We start from the raw sequence: 13,022 nt of genomic DNA on the forward strand, positions 1-13,022 counted from the left end.
TTTTGTTTGTTTTGGTATTACGTTATTTCATACATATATAAAACAGTTAGTTATTACACACACTGTACTATCATACGATAGAATTGTGTGTGTGTGTTAACATGGCTTGCCAATATATCCACTGTCTATGCTCTGGAGATAGTAAATATTATTAAAATTAAAGTGATCCCCTGCCGATATTTTCAGTTTACCATATATCCCCACAATGTGTCTTCACAATTTGAAATCTATAATAAATACCCCCCCCCCCCCCACACACACACACACACACCAACATTACTCCCTGTGGAGATTTTGGGTATATCATATATCGCTGTGCATTTAATTATTAATTGTTACACACCGGGAAACAAACTAAATAGTTAATACATTATATATCTGCCTTAATAGTGGCCTGTGGGCTCCTGAAATAAGTGATTCATTGATCCAAGTGTGGAGGATTGACACCTTGTTTTTTTCCCTTTGAAGTTTCGTCCCCAAATGGCAGATCAGTTACATGTTCTTCGACGAACTTGGCTTGTTTTCAACTTTATTCTATACAGTACGGAAGTTTCAAAACACCCAAAGTTGAATTATTAATCACAATTTTGTTCAAGTTATGTACACGGTTATGTTTTATTTAAGTGTCTTAAAGAAAATGAGGTAACATTAATTTTCATGTTTACAGATACTCTATTGTGCTAGCGTCATCTGATTATAAGCATTAACTGATATACTGAATATTCCCATAACGGTTTTTGGCATTGTTTTCATAAGAAAGAAACGGATCAAAGGGAATAGCTGCTTCAAGGCATTCAGAACATTATTTATTCAACCATTCTGACGTGTCTAGCGTGACAATGGTGATAGTCGGCTTACAAAACGAGACAATTCCCACAACCCACAATTCCACTATCGTGGAAAGGACATCCGGTGATGTTAGAGACCATATCATTCTACTCAATTTATTTTGTTTTATCTTGGGAAAGAAATAGGACATCATATACCATAGACTTTGACATACCAGTCGTAGAACACAGAATAAAGAAGGACAAGGATAGAACGAACTATCTCAAACATGATCCACGTAGGCTGATCAACCGTTGCACACACTTACTCTTTCTTCGTAGAATTCACAGCTGATGCCATGATATTTGGTGTACAAGTCTTGGAACACGCTTTTGTAACAGAAACCAGCCACCCCGGTCCATTGATGGGGAACGATCCAGCGATCCACTACATGCCAGGCTTCACCTCTATCAGTGAGCAGTTCGTTATACAGTTACGTGATATCTCGAAAGGATGAATGTTTAACGACATCCCAGCCCAATGGGAAAACTCTTATTGTGCGTCGGGCAAAGGTATATGAAAGAACTAAAGTCGATACAAAGATTTTGTCAACACAGTTTATGGAGCCGTGATGAAAACGTAAATTAATGTTTAAAATGTATTTCCAATATTTTATTTTAACTATTATTATTATCAACAGTTTTACAATATAAGAATGAAAGTTAAACGAAACCCAGCAAATAATTACGCCAATTAAATAGCCAACGATATAGAAAATAGAATGGTCTAAGTAATGGAGAATAGAGCTGTCGTCTTTAAACAAATCATGGTCGCAATAAAAACAGAAGCAATTGGGGGGGGGGGGGGGGAGGGGGTTAAATAGTAATACATGTATACATATCACATATCAATGTAGCTGAATGTATTTCAAGACTTCCAGGAGACACTGGTGTTTATATGCTATATTTCATTAATTCATTTCATTTCAACTTATTGTCGTGCTTATATCCAAGTAAGGTTCAAAGACGCTGTCATGGGCACACACCTCAGCTATATGGGTTGTCTGTCCAGGACAGTGAGTTAGTTGTTAGTGATTAGTGTGGGAGAAGAAGGTGTAGTGGTCTTACACCTACCCACTGAGTCGTTAAAACGCACTCTGGGTGGGAGCCGGTACCGGGCTGCGAACCCTGTACCTACCAGTCTTATGTCCGATGGCTTAAAGGCATACTGTCACAGATTTAAGAACCTTATTTCTCTAAAAATGGATAATAAATAAAAATTACATTAATATTTGAAAACCAAATCTAGCTATCGCATCACCGTAACTGAACCACGATGGAGAGAAATCCATGTCAACCCTGTTGACAGTATTAGTTTTCGAATTATAGACCATTGCCATAATTCAATTATTTTTACGAAATATCATTAATAAGTGGAGTATGGTGGCTACGTAGATGGTTGAATAAAGTACATTTACTATGATTTAGGGACAAATCAAAATTATATATTTTTAGGCAATACTTTGTTAGGCTATTTAATAGGTATGTGGTCTGTGACAATATGCCTTTAACCACGACACCAGCGAGGCCAGTATAATAATTATATGCTGTATTCGCAACTGTCACGAAGCACTGACCTCCAGTTCACTTTCAGTTACACTGGTTATTATCATTATTTGTGGAAGCCTGTGGAGACTGACAGGATAATCACAGATGACACGACGACGTTTTTATAATCGTTATAACAGACGAGCAGAGTATCGAATGTGAAAGACAAAACCATGATCATCTTCACCATCGTGTATCCGCTTAAGGTAGAGTCCAAAGGATGTTTTGACAAATACCACGACTTCTCCCGCGAGTCACAGTTAGGCATTTTGACAATTTGGAGGACTGCCATTGTCAAGTGCGATACACCCGGGATACTTCTCTTGTGGGAAAACTGCCACTCTTAAAACTTACATTTCATTTTAGTTTAACTTATTTTCGTGCTTATGTCCAATTAAGGTCCAAGCACGCTGTTCTGGGCACACACCTCAGCTATCTGGGCTGTATGTCCAGGACAATGGGTTAATTAGTAATTGTTAGTGGTTAGTGAGAGAGAAGAGGGTGTAGTGGCCTTACATTGAGTCGATAAAACTTGCACTGGGTGGGAGCCGGTATCGGGCTGCGAAACCTGTACCAACCAGCCTGTAGTTCGATGGCTTAACCACGACGTCACCGAGGCCGGTTCAAGACTTATATAGAGTTTACTGGAAATTTAAACAATTGCACAAAGGTTCGGTAAAACAAATGGTTTCACGAATCACTTTTCAATCAGTCGTTCTATCAGGTGTTCCCGAAAGTTGAGCATGGTCTGCCCCACCTGTGACATTCACCCATAGGCGTACGGGCTCCTGTTTGTATAGAGGGCAGGCTGGCTTTTGCCCGAATTAAACGAAACTGGCTGAATCTGGATAACTCCGTTTATTATTATTAATATTGCTACTAAACATCAATATAGGGTTGCAAACGAATCACAACGCGTTTTACATGAATTACAACTAATGTTGAGGGTAGAATGATCGAAATACATGGTAAAAATGTCTCAGGGAAGTACATTTTGATATAATATCTGTATCATTTTTGCCCGAATTTGAGGGTTTGATCCAGCACGAGGAGGACAGTTGCCCACGCATCCCTCACCCCACCCCGCGCATCCTGTCTCGTACGCTTATACATTCACCGCAAACATAGACAAAAGCTGCAGCACACTATCTATCAATCGTGTTATGGGGCGACCGGGAAATGGTGGAGTTAGAAAAAACAACTTTAACAAAAATGATGTCCTTTCGTGGGGGTGGGAGGGGGATGGCCCCCATGGCCTACCTCTTGCTACACCAGTGATTACAAGCTGCAATGTTCCTATAACAATGCATGTGTTCACATGTACGTATGCCTGTGTTCACATGTATGTATGCCTGTGTGCATTCTCTGATTTATCTGTTGGATAACGTCTTTTAAAATAAAACATAAATTTCACAAATCTCTATCAATACATCAGAATTACACACATTTTCGCCTGAGAACGATGATTACCATACTCTTGTGGGTACCGTTTTGAATCCATCAACCTCCGTAATAATGATGTTTTACTGACTGGTGTTTCAAAAACACAATATTGCCCTAAACGTGATATTACATGTCTTGAATCTAAAGTGCAGATTATTTCCCCTCTGTAATCTCTAAACACCGATAAATGGCAAACCTTGAATGATCTTATTGGGTTCGGCATCTAACTCTGGTTTGGCAGCTCCAAGATGAAGACATATTTTATCCAAACCCCAAGACGACCATCGTAGCTATTCCTACAACTCGTTCTTTGATCCTGTAAGCCAGCTCTGTAACGCCGAATATAGCGCGCTACACAGCTCTCCCATGCCCCGTGACTGTAGATTATGGTCAATGAGAGCTGAACTATTCCCATGCAAACTTGGAATTGTTTAGTTGAACATTACAAGCTTAATAATGATCATGATGATCATGATAATAATAATAATAATAATAATAATAATAATAATAATAATTCCTGTATTTGGTAATGATTTCCCTCAAAGATGTTATAAAAAATATTAACAACTTGTTTTGGAAGGACTGTATTAGGGCTCTTTGTGATTTCTCTACAACTATTAAGGTAACAGACTTTAAAATATTTTTTTATCAGAACCAATCTTCTATAATTGTCATATAAAAATCGATAGGAAAACGTTTCTAAAACAAAAATGGCTCGAAAAAGGCATCTTTCAAATATGCGACCTAGTTAATGATCGTGGAGAATTCTTTACATTAACTGAATTTAATTATATTTTTGACTTACATGTGTCTTTTTAGAATATCAGGGAGTCATTAATTCACTCAAGGTATACCTTAAAAAACCTAAAGTAAGATAGACACAAATATTCCTTTAGAGGATTCGCCTGTCCAATGAAAACTTTGTTCCATTAAAAAAGGATAAAAATCACACATTAACATATTCAGACGTACCAAATACCGCTATGGCAAAATGGCAAAATCGTTTTAGCACTGATCTTATCTGGCCCATTATTTATTTGAAACCATTTCTCACCACACAAGAAGTAAAATTAAGATGGTTCCAATATAGGATATTACACAGAATACTAACGACAAGTATTTTTGCCTTCAAGCTAAAACTTATTGATACTGAAACATGTACCTTTTGTAATGTAAATAAAGAAACAATAGAACATCTTTTTAGGGAATGTAACTTTGTTCAAATGTTTTGGAATTCGTTTTTAAGCTGGTTATCGAAGTTCTGTAATCATTTATGTAACCTAAAACTGTCTCTCGAACTAGTCATATTTGGATTTAAAGACAACATTAACACAGATATGTTTGATCTCTTGCTACTTCTAGCTAAGTATTTCATATATAAATGTAAAGTGCAAAAGGTTAAGTTAAATATCATTCATTTTATAAAAGAAATCAAACAAAAATACTCTATAGAAAAACATTTATATTTTAGTAAGAACAGTCTTAGCAGTTTTTTTACCAAGTGGTCACTGTATCATTCATTAGTTGAAAATATTTAATATAATATTTTTTTGTACTATTATTATTATTATTATTTAAATCCTCTCGTCTCCAGCAACAGATGTAATATATAGTAATTTAATAAAACATCTACTTCCCACAGTATCACAGAACATTAATAAACTATAATACAACTAATCACATGTATACATTTGTTATCAAGCTATGTTGCGTGCTGGTGTATGTGTGTGTATGTGCGTGTATGCTTTTTTAATGTTAAAACTGTCTTGCTGTCCTGTTTTACTTCATCTCTCTCTCTCTCTCTCTCTCTCTCTCTCTCTCTCTCTCTCTCTCTCTCTCTCTCTCTCTCTCTCTCTCTCTTCTTTCTCACTTCTATCTCTCTCTCCCTCCCTCTTTCTATGGAAAAATGTACAGTCAATCTGAACATATTTAGTCTAACAATACTCATTATGTATATATATATATATATATATATATATATATATATATATATATATATATATATATAATGTTATTTATGTTCAACATTATCTGTAACTTAATGATTCAGGGCCCCATCCCTCACACTATCGACATTTCTGGGCCAATAAAAAATGTTTTTTTGGTGTGTTTTTTTAATAATAATAATAATAGTAATTATTATTATTATTATTATGGTAGTAGTTGTAGTAGTAATAGTAGTAATGGCAGAAGTAGCAGCAGCAGCGTGAATAGCAGTACCGGTAGTTGTAGCAACAAGAAGAGAAAAATATGAAGAAAACGAAGAATAAGGACAACCAGAACACACACAACAATGAACAAGGACGAAAGAAAGTTTCTCGCCTTCAAGATCTCCAGTTGTAATTAAAGATTATTCATCGGAAACTAGCTGTGAATTTTAAGCTGAATTATTCCATCCAGTGGTTGTTTTGCATAATTATTGGTTATAGCTGGGATGTCAACATGTTATTGTAGTCATAATTAGTTAGTTCAGGGTCGTAGCCAGACCTGAGACAGGGTGGGAGAATACCTGCTGCCACAATGCATTCCAATCTGCTACATGTGATCAGTTATTTAATTTATCATCCGCTCATCCCCCCTACTCTACAACTCTTTGGACAGCGCTCTATCCCGTCTCTGTTATCCTATGGCCAGGACCCCGAGACAGCATGCACAATCACAGGCACGTGCCTCATTCAACATGCTTTACACACAATTCAACTAAAACATACCTGGCTTCCGAATCGGCGGACCTGAAGTAAAAAATTAAACTGCAACGATGTTTGTAGAAAACGTAGTAAAATCTTTATCTATGTCATTTCAGTGATAATTACTCATTTCGAGTTTCGAAAAATTATTTCAGTATTACCAAATACTTAGTAACAGAATAGCTATATACTGTCATTATAAAAACGTAAAAAGCAAAACAAAAAACCCTTGAATATTATGGTTATCTCAGTTGTAATGTCGCTGACCCTACTTTCTGAAGTATCTACCTTTCAATATTCGCATAAAACTGCATGTGTAAAAAGTCCGTGTTTCAGCATCAAATCCAAACTCAACGGATTTTGTACTGACCCAGACAAAAAAAAGACCCTCATTGATATAGCTATTTCAACTTTACAAATTATGTAGTTCCTTCTAAAATTGATTACTATTTACGTGCTTCTATCCAGTGATCGTGTCCGGGAAAGATCCAAGAGTGTTTGTTCAATACGATTCGCTTGGATGAAGCCTGAGGTGAATCTATTCTCTACAAGGGCCGGTTAAAACCGACTGAAAATTTGCACGGGCCCTACCCTCTTAAAGTCCAGGGCCTGTGCAAATAAAACTTTTAGAGTCCAGACTCATTCTCTAATAACGTCACATGCATACAATTTGTACGGCGTTGTCAAGCTATTCGTGTCTCATACTCTGTTAAAGTCTCGAGTCTAGACTCTAAATCTTTTATAAGCACCAAGTCAGGTCTGGCCTGGTCTCTAATGACGTCACGTACACGCAATTTGCATGGCGTTGCCGTGGCGTGGAAATCTAGACAAACGGATTTATAAGCACGGGTTTGTCGCTTATAAAACATTTAAATTCTAAACTCAAGAATCTAATGGAACCTGAGACTCTAACGTCTTGGCAACGCCATACAATTTTCACGCATGTGACGACATTCAAGATATGAGTCTATCATCCGGCACATTCTCTTACATTTTTTTTTTTTTTTTTTTTTTTTTTTTTTTTGTAAATAATTTAAGTTTGGTAAGTAAAAGTGTTTTTGAAATAACATTTTTTTTAAATACTTTTTTGTGTGCAACGTAGAAAACAATCGGATCAGAAAAAAAATAACCAGTACTAAATTCCATAGTATGAAAAAGGGCGTTCCCTGTGTGAAGGACAATGGACTATAAAACTGTATACGTATGGGAACAAGGGTGTGGATTTTGAAGTGAAAACCTAAATAAACTCTATATCTAAAGCCTTGACCTTGGGCTCTGTGTCAAGGACCACCTGGCGCTACGTACCGACGACGTTCAGCTGGACGTGCCAGGTGTAGTCGAGTGTGGACGTGATCTGGCACTCGTACTTGCCGGCGTCTGCCGGGGTCACGTTCTTGATCAGCAGGTTCCACGACGTGTGATCGTTGTCCTTCAGCTTGTGGTCGACCACGTACTTGGAGTTCATGATCCAAACCATCTTCCCTATTGTCAGGAAGTGGTCTTCGTGATATCGCCGCCACGCCACCTGGAGAATAAAAAAACGAAGATATTATATTGTACTATAAAGGAAACAAGTCAACAAAAACTAATGGTTGAAATGTAAATTGTATTTAAGGTTAATAAACTACAAGGCAGCAAATAACCGTGTTTCATTTTTAAAAAAACCCATCTCTATGTGACGCAGTAACTGTTACTGAATAAACTAAACATTATCTCACGCAGTAACTGTTACTGCAAGGCAGCAAATAACCGTGTTCCATTAAAAACCCATCTCTATGTGACGCAGTAACTGTTACTGAATAAACTACAAGGCAGCAAATAACCGTGTTCCATTAAAAACCCATCTCTATGTGACGCAGTAACTGTTACTGAATAAACTACAAGGCAGCAAATAACCGTGTTCCATTAAAAACCCATCTCTATGTGACGCAGTAACTGTTACTGAATAAACTACAAGGCAGCAAATAACCGTGTTCCATTAAAAACCCATCTCTATGTGACGCAGTAACTGTTACTGAATAAACTACAAGGCAGCAAATAACCGTGTTCCATTAAAAACCCATCTCTATGTGACGCAGTAACTGTTACTGAATAAATATCCGATTATTAGCACGACAGTGAAATAATTTTCCACGCCACTATTTGCCATTTTGCTGACCGTTTGTCTTCTTCAATAAAACAGATATATTGGAAATTTCGGTATCTCTTGGACATTTTAACACGAATTCTATAAGCATCTGTGATAATGGTTTCAAATATGTTTTTCGTTTTGTGTTTATAATTCGGTGCAATACAGGTTTGTTTGCCACAGCTCCATACACAGTTTCCATAGTCTGACCAGAACGTTTGTTACTTTCAAATAATTTTGTTTTTGTTTTGTCTTGATAATTCGATGAATTATTGTCTTCTTTACTATAGCTCTATTGTAATGTTTTCATGGTCTGGACATTGTGCTTATTTTCAGGGCTTGAACTTAACGACGGCACCGACGGCAATTGCCGTCGTTGTGATATAAATTGCGGTATGTAGAGACCATCACCTGGCATCGGTAAAGCTCTTAAACAGTGACAAAATATATACACCTGGCCTACATTGTCTGCAAATATTTAACATTTGCACATTTAAAATATGTCTACATAGAGCAAAAGAGCCTTTCAGTCATATTTATTAGTCACTTTTTAAAAAACCAATTGCCATAGGCAGGCTCACAATAGACGTTGGTGGGATGTTTCACCCATGGCAATTTTCTTCTTCGTTTTTAAATTGCCGTGGGAGACCAGTTCTTAAGTTCGAGCCCTGTATTTTTGCCTTTTTTGAAGATTTGGGGTTTGTTTCATGATATGTCTTTTATAAATGTGACTTTGTCAGAGATGTTTATACTATTTATGTTAATAATTTTAGAATGTATTCGACACCCAGAGACTGATGTGTTTTGTGTTGGGGAGTCGTTAAACTTTCATTCATTCATACATTCTTTATAGAATACAACAACAAACAAACAAAAATACAAAACACCTCCAAAATGTTACTTGGTGTATGTTCATTTAGCTGTCCTTCCAATTACAGCCTATGAAATACCACGCATCATTTCTCTTGGAACAAAAAGGAGAGACCGTGTATCCAGCGGCATTATTATGACTTTCAAACCATTTTTTTATTGGGTTTATCTTGTTAAAATACCTCTTTCTATCTGTCTTGTGAGGAGATACTATGTTTCACTGCGGTAACTGTGTTGTAGATAGATTAAAATATATTGTTTGTTGTTAAAAAAAACTAACTTATTTTGACACTTTACACAGTGGTGCTGCATTTTAATAATGCAATTTGTATAAACGTTAATGCCGCTACGTTGTAGTTTAATTCCATTATGATAGTTCAGGAGGGCGAGCAGTCGATAAAGTGTTTTTTGCGCTTAACGTAAATCGAATGTGATATGATAGAATACGGTGGTACCAGTCAAAGTATTGGCGAACGATCGGGTTCCTGAACACGCCGCTGGCATCAGTTATATAGTAGGGAAACGAATGTTTAGCAGCTAATCTCGTTTAACAGGTGAAAGTCTCGCTGTTACCGGAACGAGCGCAACTGCGACAGAGAATGTTTTGCAATTACCATCACTTGGTGTCGTGCTGTAACATGCTAGGCACACTGCTGGCGTAACCAGCGTGACAGTCGTATAGTTGCGACGCTAGACGGTAATAAATATCCAATTAACTTATCGTGGCATCCTCGGCGGCCGTCCGACCAACCATCTCGCCAACAATAGAATGTTCAAGGACTGGAACCGAATGACGGTGTAAATCTGTCCTGCCGTGGTGCCGGGGTTCGCGCGCGCCATTTTCATCTAGCAGACGGTTCTTCAATCAGCGGATTGGCGAAACGCGCGTTGTGGTTTATTCATCAACTGGAAATGCCGTTTAGTTCTACAGAATGGCATTTGCAGACACAAAAGAAAGAAGTAATTTTGATCGACGATTGTGTTAATGGTTACATGCATTTTCGCTTTCGTTTTAATGATGATAGATATGAATAGATCATGTAATGCTATCAGTAAAAAAGGGGGCTATTATTGTTACATCTACGGTTTTATTAACGCATTCAGTAAATTGTTACAATTAACGTTAGTAGAAAATAGAGCACACTTCACTGAAGTTGTTTATGAATTGCATTTATTCTCTTAGTTAACTTAAATATAAAAACATAAATATAGAGCATAACCGAGTATTACATTGCATTTTTTTGATATGTTTTATTGTAGTGGTCATTTGGCGAGTTCAAATAATGGTATACCAGGTGAGCTTCAGCGAGCCCGTTGCGCCGTTATCGCACCGAGCGAAATAACCACGATATAAAACCGTGATACCATAATATTTTTAATCAACCGACCCCTTTCAAGTTATATTTTCATTCTTTTACTGTTCTAAAATAAACATTCCCTGCTATCTGTTCTCCTTGTTTTCATATATCTTTTACTTCAAAACGCTGGCTCGTTCGCAATGGAAAGGTAAACAATAAGAGATACTCTAATGTTATGAGAAGTGCAAAAATTATATTTATTTATGCCGTTCAACAATTATTGCTGTAAATGGATGTTTCAAAATGAGAAAACAAACTACTTAAAAATGAGCAAAGAACTGTCATACGCAGAACTCATTTCCTACTAACCTAATAACACAGTGTCATGCGCAAAATTCATTCCCTTGTGACCTGGTAACACACTGCAACGCCAAGGGTTCCGTGCTAGCAGCGAAAATGATAATAACAATTATCAGATGGGGGTTACCAGGTCACAGGAAGTATGGATTCATGATAATATGAAACTATGGCTTCAGTGAAAGAACTAATCAGATTTAAACAAGATCGGTCGAAGATTTAAAACTGTATGTTTATACAATTATAATGTCCTTACTATATTAAAGTCAAACGTTCGAAGTGTTGACGGTCCAGACATTTACGTGTAAATTTATGTAAATGTAAAACAACTGAATTTAATCCTATTTTACAGTCATACAAGTAGATGTTTATCTTGTCATCATATCACTGCAATCACACCTTTTCACATTATATGCTGAGGAAACCCGCATACTTCAAATTACCAGATGTAGATAATTTGAGTCCATCAAAGCATGGTATAAAGTGGGTTTACGTCATATGGGCGGAATCATGAATTTTACAAAACAAAATATGCGTGTTAAATGTATAGTGAGCTAAAATGTAAAATGCTAAAATTGCGTGTTTCTTTTGTCTTTCTGGGAAAGGGTAAAAAAAAAAAAACCACATTTGAACAAAACCAGACACATTTCAAACTGCGGCTGCTTGGTTTCTAGCACTTAATTAAAAAGAGTGAGAAAGACAAAAAACAGAGGAAAATAATCGAGTCCATCGAAGTTGTTCATAACAGATTGAAAGTATATGCGTTTATATGTGAGAGAGAATCCAATATGATTATATTTTTCAGCGTATTTTAAAATGAACACATGAATTACTGTTTAAACGAAAATCCCGTTAACGTTAACCATTTACAATTAAAAAAGTGGAATTTAAAATTGCATCACCAAAAATGCGAATACACTCGTTGAAAACGAACCACGCTCACCAAAACAGTGTTAATTTCATAAATTATCACATGGGATTCAATTGATTAAGAAATGCCCTGTTGGATGTGTTAGAAAAACATTTAATATTACACAGAACTGGTTTAATAGGATAAAATCTAAACAGTCTGTTGGGTGTGATTTCTCAATAATGTCATCTGAGTAGAACGGTTGCTTCAATAACCGACCTTCGACCTGCTCCTTTCGCATGAGCCAGTCGTGGAGCACTAGTTATTATTGGGGATAGCCCACCCCCACCCCCGTCTCTCAATGGCGACCATGCTATCTGAACAGCTGCATCCTGCATCACTAGTTATTATTGGGGATAGCCCACCCCCACCCCCGTCTCTCAATGGCGACCATGCTATCTGAACAGCTGCATCCTGCATCACTAGTTATTATTGGGGATAGCCCACCCCCACCCCCGTCTCTCAATGGCGACCATGCTATCTGAACAGCTGCATCCTGCATCACTAGTTATTATTGGGGATAGCCCACCCTCACCCCCGTCTCTCATTGGCGACCATGCTATCTGAACAGCTGCATCCTGCATCACTGGTTATTTTGGGAATTGCTGTCACAACTGCCTAGCTGCATGTCTCCAAACACAGCTGCATCCTGCTTGTATTTGCATTATCGTCATCTGTGAACCTCACACTTTTATTTCCGAGAACGTGTAAGTCGTGTTACCGCCGGTGTCTTTAATATGGGCTTCCTCTGTGTTTGCATTGTAATCAATAGGATAGAATGGGACAGGATCATTCCGTCAAGGCACTCAATACGACCATTTGAATGGATCCAATCTCGGAGTTTGCCTCGCAGATATTTCAAGAAGAGACGCTTTAAAAAGAGCATTGAACGAACGCGTGTGTGTTTACTGCTCCTGCCAACATCGGAGTTAGGATGTGACAACTATTGCCTCA

General features: G+C 37.3%; 1 protein-coding gene across 2 annotated transcripts in view; it reads right to left on the reverse strand.

The window, feature by feature from the left end:
• Positions 1 to 13,022, reverse strand: part of LOC121379710 (zwei Ig domain protein zig-8-like) — a 100,025-nt gene that overhangs the window by 15,529 nt on the left and 71,474 nt on the right. The window contains exons 4-5 of one of the 2 annotated variants that reach the window (XM_041508364.1): positions 7,811 to 8,030; positions 6,530 to 6,550 (exon numbers count right to left, since the gene is read on the reverse strand). In XM_041508364.1, coding sequence (XP_041364298.1) covers positions 6,530 to 6,550; positions 7,811 to 8,030 — 241 coding nt within the window. The remainder of the gene's footprint in view (positions 1 to 6,529; positions 6,551 to 7,810; positions 8,031 to 13,022) is intronic. The other variant, XM_041508371.1, reaches the window with a different exon arrangement.

Source organism: Gigantopelta aegis, chromosome 2 (genome assembly GCF_016097555.1).
Source record: "Gigantopelta aegis isolate Gae_Host chromosome 2, Gae_host_genome, whole genome shotgun sequence".
NCBI classification, from domain to species: Eukaryota; Metazoa; Mollusca; class Gastropoda; order Neomphalida; family Peltospiridae; genus Gigantopelta; species Gigantopelta aegis.